Source organism: Salvia splendens, chromosome 19 (genome assembly GCF_004379255.2).
Source record: "Salvia splendens isolate huo1 chromosome 19, SspV2, whole genome shotgun sequence".
In the NCBI taxonomy this organism is placed as follows: Eukaryota; Viridiplantae; Streptophyta; class Magnoliopsida; order Lamiales; family Lamiaceae; genus Salvia; species Salvia splendens.
The window spans coordinates 24,267,706-24,285,807 of NC_056050.1; the positions used below are offsets into that span (position 1 = coordinate 24,267,706).

Here is an 18,102-nt window from a genome sequence, read left to right on the forward strand (position 1 = left end):
TGTTGACGTTATGTTGAAAAGTTTGGAGTTTGTACAATATATGAGTTTGCATTTTATCATTACTCGGGATACATATTTATTTTATTTTATTTTTGAAGGGGTTTTAATACAAGATAAATTTTGATTAAGCAACATGATTAGTGACATCCACTGAATTAAGATGGAATCAATTATCTCTAAATCACCTTTTGCTAATCTATATTTTCATCCACTCGCTGCCACTTTTCTCAGACCTTTTCTTTAAATAGGTGTAGTTAGTGGAAGAACAATTTCCTATTATGCAGTTTTCTACTTTGGTCTTGATCTTCTTAACTTTGTAGTATATATGATTTTATCATTTCATAATTTTAAATCTATTGGTTGATAAATATAGATCTAGGACTCGAATTTCATAAAGACCAATTATTTTAGTTAATTTCTAATACTCATACATTGAATGGGATAATTTCACATTGCAATGAAAGTTATAGTTTTCATGATTATACAACGACCAACTACATATATTGTTTAATTTTAGCATTAATATCGATCTTTTTCGTCGCATTAAAGAACAACATTTTTAATTCAAGAGGTGTTTTCACGAGATCCGTCTATCATTTATTAAATGATCAAATGAACGATCCCGACCTTTTGATATATGGAGCAACTTTAAATCATTAAGCCAACTAATATTTGTTCGATTATTTTAGGTCCGTACCATTTTCACGTGGCATTTCCATTTGAAATCCAACTTGCATAAATAAATATAGTGGATTCTTAATTAATTAGATCTTGAAATCGTGATGATAATATTGTTTAATTTATCCATAATGCTCCAAATCCAAAATTCAGGACTAGTTAGGGTCCTTGTTTGCAGGAACCAATTACCACAGATTTTAGATTAATAAAATAATGCTCCTAGAAGCCTTAACTCCCTCTATATAATTAGATGAGGGGCTCTCACCATTTCATAATCCATAGAGATTAAAAACACCACTTTTTTTTTTGAAGAAGTAGACATGGTGTGATATTGTTTCGGTTTAACACCAAAATAATAGATGTTTGGTGATGAGCCGAACCAATATCACTCTTGTATACTTTTCATCATCTCCAACAAAATTAATTTTCTTCTGGAAATATATTTCTTTCTTTTTTCAATTATGTATAGTTAATCACCTTTTTCTATGAATTACTGTGACGATTGCTATTATGCTCAGGTAATTAAATCCATTTACCTTTCGAAACCCTACTTTTAGTTTTTTTTCTCTCTCTCTTGCACCTTCTTGCAGGTCTCTAGCTCAGATCTAAAAATTTTGCAAAGGTATGTACTAAAAAAAGTTGCTAACCCGAAACACCGTACAAATACACGATCGATGATGCATTATCTCCAAATATAAAACGATTTTCTCTTAACGTGTAGAAATACCTCAAACTCGCTAGTATTAGCAAACTTGGTGGGATTCCGAGAACCGAGCAAACAATGGCCCTAGAAATGTTGATGAAATTCCGAGAAATGAGATTTGTGAGAGAAGAAGTGTTGCTAAGTACTGATTTATGCATTGAGGAAGAAATGAGATTTGTGAGAGAAATGTGTACAAAAAGTGTTGTCATTTCCAACATTGGATACTAACGATTGTGTAAATTAATCCAAGAGGATTTGCTCCACCTTTTACACGTAATACTTACTTTCTATTTTGCTTACGATTAAAAAAATTATCGAAAGCATAATTAATTTAGAAAGGGCGAATTTGTTTCTTTCTTCATGAGTTGAAATGGTCTCAAATCATATAGCATCATTTGTCACTTGGAAGTTTCATCTAATTCAGGGAGATTAAAAAATAGAAACAACTTTATTAATCATAAACACTAAACGACCCTTATATTTGATAAATTGGTCTAGATTAATTTAAGCAGCTCCTTGTATTTATTCATTTCTCTAATCAGACAACTTTTGTTTCATTTAATATTCCAAGGAAGGACAGTTGTTTGAAACTCCAAACGTTGTTACCTCAAAAAATCAAGAAAACAAAAAACAAACAAAACATACAAACTTCAAAGGTTGTTTTTCTTGATTGTCTATCAAGAAGATACTGTCACTCAAATTTATTGGATTCTTGCTTCACTCGTTCTGAACTATATACAGAGATCAAATTGGTGGGATGTTTATACTTTATGGAGTATAATAATTTACCAAAATGATAGAGACGTGTAGATCAGGTCTAGGAGTAAATTGGACATTTCATATAATAAGCGCTCTTGTAATTAATTAACTATTTAACTCCTCTTCTAATGCTTATAACACCATAATCCAAAACTAAGACTAAATCTATACCCTTGGATTTTAAAATGAGTGGATGAGATTAAAGCTCACAAATTTCAATAAATAGTAGACAAAATATAAAAAAAAAATATCGTCATTATGTTATCATATGATAATTTTCGTGGGTGTTTTTTTATATCAACATAGTGTATTACAAATATCAACAATATGACATGAGAATATCAACACAAGTACAAGAAAATATCAACACATTTTTATTGATATTTTACCTACACTATATTGAGATTTTGCATACACTGTATTGAGATTATTTTTTTCATTTATTGATAACATTTGCTTATCAACATGTACGAAAATTGAAACTATAATTTGTCAAATCCGAACATCGTCGGAACATATGCAATTGAGATCTCGTTAGAATCCTTATAAAATTATCTTTAATTTGATATATTTTTTGCGAAAAAATAATATAAATCGAGAGAGTTACGCAAATTTAAAGTTTTGAGATGATTTTAATGAGAGAGAATTGACACTAATACCATTTATTTATTTAATAATTTTTAATTTAAACGTGAGATTATTTCAACCATCTCTTAATCTAATGACTAAAATTTAATCTTAATCTGTGATTATTAATTAGTTAGCAATTGACAACTTCTCCTTGAACTATATATCTATCGGCAATTATTAAATCGACAATGATATTTGTAATTTTGGGAGTTGATTTTGAGAATTGGTTCAGGATGTCTCTACTAACACACTCTTTTCTAATAAGAAAAATTCATTTATAGTAGTATATATTTATAAATGAAATATAACAGGAGCAAAAATGAAATTAGGATTGCAGTTAAGATATAATAATACGCACATTGAGAATTTTATAGATTAAAAGAAAAAATGTTGTCTAGATTTATGGAGAAGTAGCAACTGATAAAGGTCCTCACTCCTATGCACATTCAAGTTATTCATTAATCAATTGTCACTATATATTTTAAACACGTTAGTTACTTTTTCATAAAAGTCATTTTTATTCTCAAGACCAATTACTTTTGTTCATAACAATAGTCACAATTAAAATAATCATTGTTAGTAACTTTTATGTACAATAACAATAACAATAATTTTTTTGTATTTTGTAACTGATAAAAAACACAAACCTTTCATGAACAAGTCAACTGTGAAATAAATTTCTTGTAAACTGACAAATTGAAAGAGAAAATTAATTCAATATAATTACTCCCTTCTCTATTTTCCCAGAAAAAAACAAACTTTATATTCTGATAAATTAGTTGACAGCTAATTCTACTCAATAAAAGGAACACAGCGTGAGATTACTTACTGTAAGTATAAAAAGGAAACAAGATAAAATTGCTATATACCAAAAATACCAAAGGTGCTAATTTACATCCACTGATAAATAAACAATGTAAACATAGATGTGTATACACATCAATTGCAAAATAAGCAACCGAGACACCTATTTACACCCACCAACAACACAAAATGTCAGGTGTAAATTTTACACAACCCTAACTAGAAGCTTCACATATTGCTGCGTCTCCCAGAAAAACAGAGGCGGCCAGCCGGGAAGCCTTCTAAACTACATACAAAGAGATAACAAGCGTGTACGCGCACTGGTTATGTACACGTACCACTTCTTTTCAGCTTAAACAGCAATGTGGCTTTAGAAATGGTGCTCGTGACAAGATTGCATCATTCAGTTACTAGTCTCGTATATATCGATAAATCGAATGCGCTTCAGCAGAGAAAAGTGCATCGGGGCACAAGTGTTGATCCTCAAAAGTCAAAAGGAACCTTTTTCACCTTACTTTGTCCCCTCGTTTATCTGCTCATAAATAGCTGTTTTCTTTACCTGCATTTGGCTGCATCCACCTTTTGTAATGTATCTTTTTTGCGAGCGGAGCCATCATTTTGTATACCAGCTCCTCCGGTGGAAATGCTGTGGGAGAGCGCATCATTCTGCCACAGCCAAGCAAGATATCATAGTCTCCAACCAAATGGCACGCTTCGTGCACAACACTGCACAAGCCAAACATACTCTCGTAAAGCAATTTTCAAGAGAAATAAAAGGGAAACTGGAACTCAATATATGCAATCAAATAGCACATGCACAGCAGCACAGTTGACTGTGCACCAAACATAAAACAAAACGGAAGGTACATTACAGATAGAGTCAATATCCGTAGACTACTAGAAAACATTATCTCGCACAAAACAAAGTTTGACATCAAGTATGGTGACGCCAAGGTATATGTGTGGTTATTTTTCCTATATATTTATAATAAATGCACTTAAATCATAACAAACTGACATGCATGCGTATAAACGAGAATCTATGCTGACAAGGACAACAAAAATAAGTGGTATTACACATTCAGACCTGTAATGTGAAAGGTATAATGAAATACAGCACACTAAGGTCCAATTGCTAACTTAAGATGGAATCTTACTAATGAAACAGCTATCCATAAATGGCAACTAAAATTAAAAATTTCTACACAGTGGCGAGGAGGCATTATAAAACACAACTAAGAAAACCTAGATAAGGACAAAATTCGCCAATCCAACACATCAGCCATCTTTAAGATTTTTTTTTTCCTGATTCAATTATTGTATTTAAATGTCTTTATACCATTTTACAAGATTTGACAAGAGTGTCCTTCAAAAATAAAAGAAAATGGAGCATTTTGACATGGAAATACAGGTCGGTAAAAATTAATTTAAGAATCACAGAGAGGTGGAAATTCAATAAGGATTATCACACAACATTTACATTTGAAAAGAAAACTGATACATGTAGATGATTAACAGAGGAGCTTAGAAATTAAAATGCAAGCAGTAGGAATTAGTTTAGAGAATCTGATACCTAACAGGTAGATGTAAATATTTGAGCCAGGTACCTCTGAGCCAAGTACCAAATGAGAAGACATGGTTAAAATACAATTAAAAAGAAGTAAGCCATTCTAACAGAAGGAAACCACCAATGAACTCTCCAATGAAATCATTCTAAAACAGATTTCATGGACAATCCATCACCCTAAATTTTCTAAAACGTCAAGGTGATGAATATTGAAGTTTCTCGAGCAAATGGAAGAGGCATAGTCAAAGGGAGTGTCAACTCTTTCAACTGTTGTTTAGAGCCTTACCATCAACTAGTAGACAATAGGCATAATGACTTAATTAGCACACTGGATGCACACACGTACATAAGCTATTTCGGGTTAGTTGCATTTGTCTATATTACACTAGATGCCGAATAATGTTAAAAGGCGGGATATATTTTACATTATTACACTGCATTTATTATAAATGGTGTTCATAAATGTGTACAGCACTGAAAGATGAAGTCATATAATTTGAATATAATGATTGGAGATTGACAGATAATACTTGAAAATTAAATTCATTTTCTGAAAGAAGTTACCAAAACTGAAACTATAGGTAGAGTTATGTTGTAAACTTGTATTGATGCATTTTGTCATATATCACCCCTATTTTTTTGCAAGACTGGTCTTTATGTTTGTTGCTGAAACTCAATCTCTCACCCACTCCTACCATGAAAAAAAATAACCCCCAAATTCTGCAATTCTAAATTCCTAATTCCTAAAGCCCATGGAACAATGATTAGCTTTTCCACACGCCCTATTTAGACCAATGGTAAGTTTGTTATGATGCCAGTTCAGGACACTGGTACATCTGTAGAGAAATGGAAGAGTGGGGCAGTAACTTGACGTTTTTTGCCTCTTGGTGGATTGTGAAGGAGGAAGAGGAGATTACTTGAAGCACTGGAGTTTCAATTAAGAAAGAGATATGGCTGAGGATGAGCATCTTGTTTGTGCTCTGATGGAAAACCCACATTTTGTTTTCGTTTTCTTTTTTTGGCAGCCGAGAGGACAACAGTTCAAACAGAGTTTTAAAGCTCTAAAGCTTTGTTAAGGAAAGATAAGTAATCTAAGCCTACATAGAAAGGCAGGTCTTTTTATTAGAATTTTCATGATATTTTTTAGTATGATGCCATTGACACATCCAAATTGCTCAAAGAAAAATCTCAAAACACATATGCAAAGGCAACAAATGGTAGTGGTCTTTGCCTATTACGTTTAATCAAATCAAGCTTAACAGGAAGGTAATGTAGCAGAATTTTCATTCATAAACCAAGGTGTCCGTAGCGTAATGAAACGATAATCTCACAGCAGGAGTTGATGAAACCAGCATTCCTAGTCACTATATGTTATTACAGTTGATAATTATTATCTGCCAGTGAAGGGAATTAAGAGAGAAGGGAGGTTAGGCCAACCAGTCTTCCCTCCAATAGACACACTTGATATAAACCCACTGATCCTAAACAAAGCCTCTGCAAGTATGTCGCATCACTCCGAAGCTGTGATACTCACAAGCTGTAAACCTGCACAATCAGTGGGTCCTACACAGAAGCGTATGTCCATATTTAGGGCAATTAAATGACCGTCGTGCGTTCTTTTCATGCCTACAGGTCCATTAGCAAGTAACAACAGAGGTCAAACATTTATAAATCTCACCTGTCAAATCAATCTCAATGATTGCCACGATGCCCACCACCTACCCTTGTACCACCAGGAGGATTGCGAGCAAACTGAACCCTTAAGTGAGCAGAATCCCGCTCGTGCTCATCAAACAAATAACCTGCAAGATTAGCTTGAGTATTTATGACACAACTAGCTTCACTTTAGATGATAACCAAAAATAGCTAACATTTTTTATCATGAAATACCAGTTACGTACATAAGTGGACTTTATTACGCAACTAGCTTCACACTGCACACATTGCACACACATTGTGCACACTCTACACACAATGAATGCACACAGCCACACACATACACAATAAGCGCACACATTGCACAAACTGTGCGCGAACACACATTGCACAGTTGGCAGTTATTAACTAGATGTGCTTTCTATCTTTGCACAGTTTTTATGAAAGTGCCATATTAGTTTTTGGTAAAAATGACAATCATATAGCAATTCAAAACACATGCACATCATAACTTACAAGTAAATCAAATCAAGAACAAGATGCAGACCTCGGCTGCAAAGAATTTTATATAGTAAATCGATCAAAGCATGTGCAGACTGACCTTGTATGGCATCCATCGCTGTTGCCGCATGAGCTGGACTCACAAAATCAACAAAGGAAAGAACCACGGGATCTCCCCCAGGCTACATGGATCAGAATAGAAACATTAGCAAATTCTTTTGTTCTTATTTTTCTTCAATAAGGAAAAAGGACGCTTACATGTCTCGGTGCCTTTGTCACGAGCCTCACTTCCTTGTAGCCCACAAATGGGCGGAATATATCTAATAATCAAAAGTAAAGGAAGAGACCAGGTCGGGCCAATAGGTTACTTATTAATTACTTATGTAATGTAAAGGATACGAGACACTTCTCGGCGAGTACAGTTCGCAGGCAAGCCCTCCACATACAACGTACTGGTAGCGTCAGGAGGTAGTGCAATTTCAGGTCTCCTACGTACTCCCATTAACTGGCTTGACACTTCTGTGCGAGTAAAGTTCGCAGGCAAGCCGTCCATAAAGAACAAGCTGCTAGTGTCAGGAGGGAGTGAAATTTCAGGTCTCCCACCTACTCCCATTAACCGGCTTCGTGCAGCAGCTTCTGGGCCTGATTGCATCAGTCTTAGATCATCTATATCATGAAGATCATCAAGCCCAGCAGTAGCAGGTCTTCCAGTTTGGCCACCATATAATTGCACTCTAACTTTCTGTTACATTACACTACCAATTTACAAAAATGTATACACATGCCCAAAGTTTGCACAAGAAAAAGGAAATGAAAAAAGAAGAATACCAAATCACGCAAGTAGCGTTCGTACGACGCATTGACATGGTCCATGTCTGTAGCGGCGACAGCACTTCCCGCCCTTTCATTGCCAGGAACATAGTAGCTTGTCGTGACTTGTTCACTAGGCATCTCTACAAAATAAACATTTAAATTAAGAGACTAATATAGAAAATACAGTGGAATCAAAAAAGCATTTAAAATTCACGCAGAACCCACAAACTCAGAGGCCGTATATCTGAAACCATTACACGTAAGCTAACCCTATAAATGAAGATGCAGTGTGTGATCATTCTTTAGATGGTATTTGCACCGAGAACCTTAAAGAGATTTCCTTAGCTAGCCAACAAGTCAAATTTCAATAAGCTACAATGAATCACGGAAAAACAAGTAGAGATTTACAAATCACCCAAAAATTAAGATTCCAGCTCCTACATTTCAACACATCAAAGACACAACTGAAGCCACAAACTCCAGCAGCCAATCAACATACACTCAACCAATGCAGATCCGGGATCAGAACTTCACCATTTTCAATAGACGCGCCATAATCATAAATTCACGCTCACCGAATCTAACCATAACTATACACATTAAAGCCAGAAAATAAAAAACTAACCCTAAACGCAAACAGAAGAAATCATGAGAAATTCACACCGTGCAGTTCTGAGAAAATGATGAACCGTCCGAGCAAACAAAGGAAAACATGAGAAATTCACACTGTGCACGTGCTGAGAAAATGATGAATCGTGCGATTTAAGATAGAGAGAGGGGGATACCAAACTCGGAACGAGCCCGTTTCGCCACCAGCTGAGCTGGAAGCGACGCCGCCGGCTGCCTGTTGTCACCATACCTCCAGAAAGCGTCCGCCATTGTTGATTGGTGGTGAGGAAGGAAAGGGGGCAAATTCAATTCAATTGAAAAACTAGGGTTTTGAAAGATTCTCAATTTTCAGACAATGGAGGTAGCGCTGCCTTCTTCACTGTGAAATTCGAGTACATTTATATGGTGAAAATAGCGAGAATCTTTCATTTGCTTCTGCATTTTTATCCATGAGTATTTATTTAACTTTATTCGTTCGAAAATTGATTTGGATTAGCATTTGTGAGGAAAAAAACAATCTTCATGATATTAAAAAATAACTGCAAATATTGATAATTATACTGATAGCAAGGGCAAAAACCGGTCCTGAACATGTGCTCATTTTATAATTTTGGTTATATACTTTATCTTTTTAATTTTGTATCTTGAACATTTCAACTATGATCACAACTGGTTCTACACTAACAGTTCCGTCAATTTTTAAACGGTTTCCACCCAATTTTAACCGATTTTAAAACGGTTTTAACTTGAATGAGACTGTTAAAACCGTCAAAATCGGGTTATAACCGTTTAAAAATTAACGAAACTGTTAGTATAAGACCAAATGTGATCCGAGTTGAAATGTCCATAATGCAAAAATTCAAAAAATAAAGTATAAGACCAAAATCGTAAAATGAACATATGTTCAGGACCATTGTTGACCTCTACTCTTATACTGATTATAGTTCCACTTATTTGTAAGTGATATATAAATCGAAAAGACGATGCATATAGTTCGATGAGATGATGAAAACTCAAATTTCTTATCATAACGTAATATTTTCTGAGACCAAAACTCTGGTCGTCGTTACAAATTAAACTCACGGTGTGCCACATCTGTCAATAATTATGTTAAATGATTGGTTGACAGTGTCGGAAATTGCATGTTTTGGTTTAGATCCAAACTGCATGGTAGCAGTTTCTATTTTGAACTTGAACCGAATGGCGGCTGTTTCTGTTCAAAATTGGCAAATTTCGGCGGTACCGGATAGATTTGAATTTTTTATTTAATAAATAGAATGTGGATTTTAGACCTACGAGATTAAGTTCAGACCAATATTATCGTGTTACCAGATTATTGAGTTAAGGGTCGTTGAAGTTGTCATTTTTTTACAAATCACAACTCTAATTTTAAATTTTCATATTTCAGACTAACCTTCAGCCAATCTGACCATCAATATTATTGAATTTTTTAAATTAATATATATCCCTTGATAATTTAATACGGAGTATTTATAATACATTTTTATATGGCTGTTGTTTGAATTCGAAGGTGTAATAGTATGCATCTCTTGGAGAGATAAAATTTATAGTAGTATTTTTCTTAAATACTTATTGCTTTTTAGTTTTTTCATCTAAATATTCATTGTAAAGCATTAGAGTAAAATACTAAAAAAGTAAAATATGAGTATAATTTTCCAATACCTAATATATTTTCATGTGTATTTATGAAATTTTGCTTATCCTAACTTTAATTGTTGATTGAGTTATCTTTCCAATTATATTTTTAGCAAAAAGTAATAAATTTTCTCTTCCGTATTTCAATCTATATTTTACTTTATTATCTCTAGGTCTGTCAAAATGGATATCGGGTATCTTAATTGTTGATTGAGTTATCTTTCCAATTCTAATTTTTGGCTGAAAGTAATAAATTTTCTTTTTCGTATTTCAATCTCTCTTTTACTTTATTATCTTATTATCTCTTCTACTTTATCTTTTTGACGTGCTAAACTTTTCTTTCTTAATTTATTTGTCAAAAAATAAACGACTATATTTTAAAAGTTATTTAATGTGAACTACATAGCTCATGTTATTATTTATTGAGTTGCTATTTTAAGGTTATTTGTGTTAGGATTTTTTTAACCGAATTATCAATGTTAAGCCTAATCTTAACGATAGTATTCAATATTAAGCCTAGTCTTATCAAATTTGTAAAATACAATTAAATTTAATAAGTTTTAAGTTATTAATTAGCCTTTGAATAATTTGTACAGTATATATAATGTACTCCTTCCGTCTCAACTAAGTCGAATTATACTTTTTTTGCAATGTTCCAATTAAGCTGAGTCATTTCTCTTTTTATTTAAAAAAAAATCCAATCATTCTTACTTTATTTCAACAAATATTTTTCTCTATCTTATTTTTTCAATACGATTCCTTAATCTCATGCCCAAAAATTATTGAGTCAAAATAAAAATACCATTGATGTAGTGTGCGTCATTTTAATACAGAGGTCATTTATAATAAATTCAGTCTCTTGACATAAATTTATTAATTAAATTTTCGCAAAAAATTATCATAATTAATTGATTAAAGTTAGTAAAAATTCATCCTGTCAGTCTCACTATTATTTATTTTTGTAACAGATAATTTAGCACCAATAATAAAATAATTTTTTTATGTGAACACTGTACATTCACTACAGTCTGCAGAATCGTTTAGTGTTGCAAAATCTTCTAACAGATTACTACTTCTTAATCATCTTTCTGTTTTTCTTCTGATTTTTGCTTGTATTTCACTCTTGAATTTTGATCCACCACTGCCTTTTGCGGAGCTGCTTGATTTTTCTATTTCGATTATAATTCCTCATTTTTTTATTGTTCTGCAACCAATCGGAATCGGTTAATCTTGCTGATTTTAGGGTAATCATCCTTTTTTTTTATAAAAAACGCTGTATGATTTTGGTTGGATTATGCTTTTACTTTTACCTCATGGATTGTTCTGTTTAGATTGGGGGTTTTGAATATATTGATCAGTTTATGCGTTTTGTATTCGAATCTGACACTTTAATGATTGATTTTGTTTCTGGAATTCATGTGTTTTGATGCATATTTCTTTTTATTTGATACTGAGGTGAAGAATTTGAGGTTGTTATTCCTGCTATTGATTCAATTACTTAGTGTTCTTAATAAATTGCAGCCTTTTAAATTGTGAATTAAGTTTTTTGGTCTAGAAATTGTGTAGTTGAATGGATGAATTAGTCGGGCCTCGTCTCTACAGCTGCTACAAATGCCGGAATCACGTCTGTCTACACGATGACATAATCTCGAAGGCATTTCAGGTGAAGCATTTGATCTTGTTGTGAACATTTGCCCTTGTAAATGTTAAGGTATACTGATTCCTGGCTATGTGTCATCTTTCCAGCTGCTTTCTTAGTCGTTTTACGATTCGTTTTGATGTAGAACTAAATTGCATCATCATCATTTTTTGTCTTCGTATGATGTATTTGGATGTAGAACTAAGTTGCAGAGCTATATAATGTTGGTTTCCATCATCTTTTCTAGTCTCTGTGTGATGCATTTTGGCTTAGAACTAAGTTGCCTCTGTATCACCTTGACAATGGGTTTTTCAGTCGTTGAACGATGCATTTTGATGTATAACAAAGTTGCTGCACACGACTCTTCTAGTCTTGGTTTGATGCATTTTGATGTAGTCAGTCGGTTGAACTAAGTTCCAGAATCGATTTCTTTTTGGTTTCTATATGACGCCTTCTTTTAAAATGATGATTAATAATGGTTCCTCATTCATTATGTGGCCGTGGTGACTCGAACCCTGTTTGAGGGGAAGCATCTTACCAACTAAACTGCCCTTCATCGTCTTTGTATGATGCATTTTGATAGAGAACTAAGTTGCAAAGCTATGTCACCATTGGCCTTTTTGGTCTTCTGTACGATGCATTTTTATGTAGCATAAGTTGCAGAGTCGAGCACACTGCACGACCAAGAAAAACAAGGCCGTAGAGTAGAAATAGTATCCGAAGCTAACTAGATATTTCTGGAATTTGTATGTCATGCAAAAAGATCTGCAAATTCGAACTAATTAATACGCATTTGGCACCATTCTCTAAATTTGGTTGATATAGCTTCCCTACTCGTGAGGCTGTATCTCGTGGTGATGCATTTGTCATCGGATATGCACATCACTCATAATTTCTATGCCAGGGAAGACACGGACGAGCCTTTCTGATCTCCCTCGCCATGAACATTGCTGTCGGGCCCAAAGAGGACAGAAATCTCATGACTGGTCTCAACACAGTTGCTGATATCTCGTGTGCAGACTGCAGCGAAGTGCTGGGGTGGAAATACGAACGGGCTTGAAATCACGCGTCACAGCTATACAAGGAGGGTAAATTCATATTCGAGAAATCGAAGATTGTGAAGGAGAACTGGTGGTAGCCCTACTTAGTAAGCTTGATTGATACTTACATAAATGTGCCTGAAAAACTCACATGAATTCATTCCGAACATATAGCTTTATTTGTTTATAAACATGTTGTCTTTGTGATAATATTACAATTCATTTGATTTATAATAAGAACAGACTTTAAGCTTCGAGTCATATTGACTTTTTAGTCTTCAATTAAGCTTTTTCATCTAATTTTCCCATTCTGTTTATCAAATTTTTAGTCTTTCGCATGATAGTAAAGCCGATAGAGGATCATAGATAGGTTGGGGAATGGGGTACGAACTAAACCCTAATGGCAAGCCCAATAACAGTGACGGCCCATCAGCCCAGAGCCCAAGAAAGAGTATCTGTTCGGCACCAAAGAGTTCGGCACGACCAAAGAGTTCGGACTCAGCCTACAGCTCGGTAAAAGCCGACCAGTCAAGCTCTCCTCTCAGATCGGCAAGAGCTGATCGGTAAAGTCCAGCAGTTCGGTCTCAGCATTCGACCGAACTAGGAGTTAGTGGACTCATGAAAGGCCTCCATGACCTCCACTATACCCACGATCTATTTAGTGGTACGAAGCAGTTATTGAGCAGTTATTGCTCACCCACGATCTTGTTAGTGGGGCTGCAAACCACGATCCTAGTTCAATGTATAAATAGGACTTAGATCAGATAGACAGGGTTAAGCTCTCTAGAGATAAAATACCATATAGCAAGTCTGTGTTGTAAGCTGTAATCCCAGATCAAGCAATACAATCTTGCCCTCCCTTCTTCCCGTGGACGTAGATTTACTTCAGTAAATCGAACCACGTAAATTCTTTGTGTCGTAGTCTTTATTCTCTACCAGCATTTACTAACATCAGAAATTCGCGGATCCATCACTGGCGCCGTCTGTGGGAAACAGAGAACAAAATTTGTGATAAAGCGAATTTTTGATCCATTTTTTCCACCCAAAAAATGCATACCAGATCGCAGAGTACCCGTATTCCTGCCCGTGAGAACCAGGAGGAAGCCAATCCATCCCATAGGTCTGGAAAACAGCCTAGGGATAAATCCACCACCAGTTCTCATGGCGAAGGAACAAGCCGCTCCAAAAATCGTCCCACTGAGTCTTCCCAGCAGCCCGATTTGAATGAGGCTGTCAAGCAGTTTTTGGCGGCGAAGCAGGAGGAATTCTTAACCTTCCTGCAAAAAAGCCAAAAGCAGCCGGAGACGAAAACGACGGATTCTCCTTCTCCCTCCGCACAAGAAAGTCACTACCGCAGTAGTGTCGCATCTCCCAGGAGAAAGAATCCCCGTCCCCAACATGTTCCAGTTCCTCCTCGGTACCGGAATCACAGGAGAACTCAATCTCCTCCATACCGACGAGATATCGGATTCGCCGTGTACGGAGCACTGAAGACTCCGTTCTCGGACGACATCACCCGAACTCCCCTACCACAGAACTACCGAACTCCGTCGATGACTTACGACGGGCTCGTGGACCCTCACGATTTCTTGGGGCGCTATCAATATAACATGGCGAACCAGGGTCTCAACGAGGTCCACATGTGCAAGCTGTTTCCCGAGCTGCTCATCGGGAACGCGAGAAGGTGGTTCGATAGCCTCCCCCAGGGCAGCATCAGATCTTACCGAGATCTAATGGATGCCTTCCACAGGAGGTTCTTTCAGAAAGCGGAAGCCCGAATCACTTCGGCTCAGCTGCTTTCCATTCGTCAAGGTCGCGACGAAAAAATCAGCGACTTTATGACAAGATTCCACAAGGAATGCCTGCAAGTAGACGATCTCAACGATCTGCTTGTCATCTCGGCATTCCAAAATGGAATCCTGCCCGGAGCTCTCTACAGGAAGCTCGTTGAGTGCGGTCCGCAGACAGCTCAGGAAATGTGGGACATTGCGGACCAGTACTCCCGGGCCGATGAGGCAGACCGTCGCAAACGGTCGTTAGACAGCTCATCGACCCGAGGAGACAGAAGGAAGCCCGATCATAGCGATCAGGGGCATCCTCGCCGGACTCCATTTGAAAGAATTCAAAGGGCTCCGGTGCAAGACAGATTGGGACCCCGTCTCAATCCCGAGAAGCCGCCCGCTCAGTTCGTACCGCTGAACAAGCCGAGAGCGGAAATTTTCGAACTGCACTCTGACCTATTCGAAAAGCCAAAGCGGATGACGAAATCAGCCGCGCGCCGACCACAGGATAGCTACTGCTCCTACCATCAAGACCACGGTCACGATACTGAGGAGTGCAGAAACTTGGCTGCAGGTATCGATGTTCTTGTGAAGGCAGGGACATTGAAAAAATACCAAAGCAAGCAGCCAAAGAAGAATAAAAAGCAGAGTGGTGCGAACTGCGCTCCTCAGAATCCGAAAAGGCAGCCGGATCCCGAAGACGATGACGAGCCGCAATATGATGGAGTAATCCAGACTATTGACGCGCTCCCTGCCGGGAAGACCAAGTCGTCCCTAAAGTCAGAGCGCAGAGGCTCCAATCGAGAGGAGCCAACGCATAAAAGGCTGAAGCAGGACGAAGTGATTACGTTCTCGGCTGCTGATCCCGTCCCGGCCATCTCTCCTCACCAAGACGCCATTGTCATCCAAGCCGGAGTGGCAAACAAACTGATCCACAGGGTGTTTGTGGATACAGGAGCGTCAGTCAGCATTCTTTTTAAAGAGTGCTTCGACAAACTAGAAGTGGACCCAGCTCGGCTCAGTCCGGCTCCGCTTCCCCTGAAGAGCTTCGCCCAGGAGGACACCCGCCCTGAAGGTATTATCAGCCTTCCGATCACGGTGGGGAAAGCGCCTACTAGCTCCAGTACGATGATTGAGTTTTTCGTGGTGAAAGCTCGGTCCCCGTACAACATCATCCTGGGAAGAGACTGGCTCAACACAGTTCGGGCCGTTTGCTCCACTTATCACCTCACCATCAAGATCCCTACTAAAGGAGGGATAGCGGTCATCCGAGGTGACCAAAAGAGAGCAAAGGAATGTCTGCAAATTGCGCTTAGAAGTGCCGAGCAGTCAGATCGGCACCACCAAGCATAGCAATCACAGCAGCCGGAGTCAGAGGCGATGACCGAAGTCATACCGGAGCCGAACTCGATGACAGTTCAGCTGTACGAAGACGATCCATCCAGAACGGTTAAGATCGGCTTCGCGGGAACGCCCCTACTTCGGGAAAAAACCATCCAGCTCCTCAAGGAGTATAAAGACGTCTTTGCATGGTCTTCGTTGGACATGACCGGAGTGCCCCCCGAGGTAATCACTCATCGGTTAAATATTGATCCTTCAGTCCGGCCGATAAAACAGAAGCAAAGACTCTTTGCGGCAGAACGAAGTCAAGTCATCCATGACGAAGTCCGTCAATTATTGAAGGCGGATGTGTTATTCGAAGTGAAGTATCCTTCGTGGGTGGCCAATCCTGTCATGATCAAGAAAAAGGAAGGAGGATGGCGGATGTGCATAGATTTCACCGATCTAAATAAGCACTGTCCCAAAGATTGCTATCCCCTTCCGAACATAGATAAAAAAGTAGAAGCTTTGATAGGCTTTGAAATTTTTTGTTTTCTTGATCTGTACAAAGGATACCATCAAGTTTTAATGGATGAGATTGACGCTTCAAAAACGGCCTTCATTACTGATTTCGGCATTTTCGCTTATAAAAAGATGGCATTCGGTTTAAAGAATGCCGGAGCCACTTATCAAAGGATGGTAGACAAGCTTTTTCGGCACCTGATTGGAAAGGAGGTCGAAGTGTATGTTGACGATATAGTCGTCAAAAGCAAAAGCACTTCGGAGTACGAGCACAACCTCAAGTCCACTCTCAACGTGCTCAAGAAAGCCAACCTCAAACTTAATCCCCAAAAGTGTACCTTTTTGGTAGATTCGGGAAAGTTTCTGGGTTGTTGGGTTTCAAAGGACGGACTCAAGGCAAACCCCTCAAAAGTTCAAGTTGTTCAAAACATGGCGATGCCGAAGTCCATACATGACGTGCAAAGGCTAACCGGATGTCTAGCCGCACTGAATCGATTCCTTTCTCAAGCAGCCGAAAAGCAACTGCCGTTCTTCACGGTGTTGAAAAAGGCACCAAAGTTCGAGTGGGGAGCCGAGCAGAAAAAGGCCTTTGACGAGCTCAAAAGTTATCTAGCCGAGCTTCCTATTCTCTCTGCTCCAACCGAAGCCGAAGTAATATTCTTATACTTAGCGGCATCGGATCAAACCATCAGCGCGGTGCTTGTACGAGAAGAAGGCCTAAAGCAGCTTCCCATCTACTTTACAAGCCGAGCATTAAGAGGTCCAGAAACAAGGTATCAACCTCTGGAAAAAATTGCTCTGGCGTTAGTAAATGCAGCAAGGAGACTGCGGCCATACTTCTATGCTCACAAGGTATGCGTCTTAACCGATCTGCCTCTTCGGCAAGTTTTGACCAAGCCAGAAGCATCAGGCAGAATCGCCAAGTGGGCCATAGAGCTGGGAGAGCACACAATTGAATATCTACCTCGGAAAGCCATCAAGGGACAAGCCTTGGCAGATTTTCTTGCAGAAGCAAAGTTCGATCAAGCAATTCCTGTTATTGCCGAACATAAGAATTCTGCCAATGCCGAACTAGCACAGCCCTTGGAATCCGAAGTAGAGCCGCCGGACTGCTGGAGCGGATTCGTAGATGGAGCTTCAAACAAGATGGGAAGTGGAGCTGGTATTTTACTTGTCGCTCCCGACGGACACGAGGTAGCCTACTCACTTCGGTTCCTATTCCCCACTACTAATAATGAAGCCGAGTACGAAGCCCTCCTGGCCGGACTCCAGTTAGCGCAAAGTCTGCTCGTCAAATCTCTCAAAGTCCATTGTGATTCACAAGTCATAGTAAATCACATGTTGGGTACAAGTGAAGCCCGTGACGAGAGAATGAAGAAGTATTTGGACAAAGCGCAAAGCATCAGCCGAAGTTTCTCCTATTT

At 37.8% G+C, this 18,102-nt stretch overlaps 1 protein-coding gene and 1 long non-coding RNA gene across 6 annotated transcripts; one reads left to right on the forward strand and one right to left on the reverse strand.

Moving 5' to 3' along the window:
- Positions 1–3,636: 3,636 nt before the first annotated feature.
- Positions 3,637–9,171, reverse strand: LOC121780293 (nuclear speckle RNA-binding protein A-like). Of its 5 annotated transcripts, XR_006045989.1 has the most exons (9): positions 8,897–9,171; positions 8,127–8,251; positions 7,698–8,040; positions 7,557–7,618; positions 7,399–7,480; positions 6,820–6,943; positions 6,579–6,704; positions 5,148–5,183; positions 3,637–4,300 (listed from the first exon to the last, which is right to left on the reverse strand). XR_006045989.1 is itself a non-coding variant. In XM_042177843.1 (7 exons), the coding sequence occupies exons 1-6, from the start codon at positions 8,988–8,990 to the stop codon at positions 6,834–6,836; spliced, it is 816 nt and encodes a 271-aa protein (XP_042033777.1). In that variant the 5' UTR covers positions 8,991–9,171; the 3' UTR covers positions 3,637–6,704; positions 6,820–6,833. The 5 variants fall into 5 exon arrangements, 2 of the variants coding, with proteins under 2 accessions (XP_042033777.1, XP_042033778.1); XR_006045988.1 differs by lacking the exon at positions 5,148–5,183; XR_006045987.1 differs by having other exon boundaries at positions 5,148–6,704.
- Positions 9,172–11,367: 2,196 nt separating this feature from the next.
- On the forward strand, positions 11,368–13,316 carry LOC121780010. The gene is made up of 2 exons (XR_006045971.1): positions 11,368–12,039; positions 12,920–13,316. It is a non-coding gene; the product is annotated as an uncharacterized LOC121780010 (long non-coding RNA).
- The last annotated feature ends 4,786 nt before the right edge of the window (positions 13,317–18,102 follow it).

Bases quoted from the DNA above. Each gene is read 5' to 3' on its own strand.
- LOC121780293 (XM_042177843.1), bottom strand. From the start codon at position 8,990: ATGGCGGACGCTTTCTGGAGGTATGGTGACAACAGGCAGCCGGCGGCG. The intron at 8,252-8,896 runs GTATCCCCCTCT...TTTATTTTGTAG, and splicing joins ACGGGCTCGTTCCGAGTTTG to AGATGCCTAGTGAACAAGTC. The intron at 6,944-7,398 runs GTCAGTCTGCAC...CTAATCTTGCAG, and splicing joins AGCGATGGATGCCATACAAG to GTTATTTGTTTGATGAGCAC.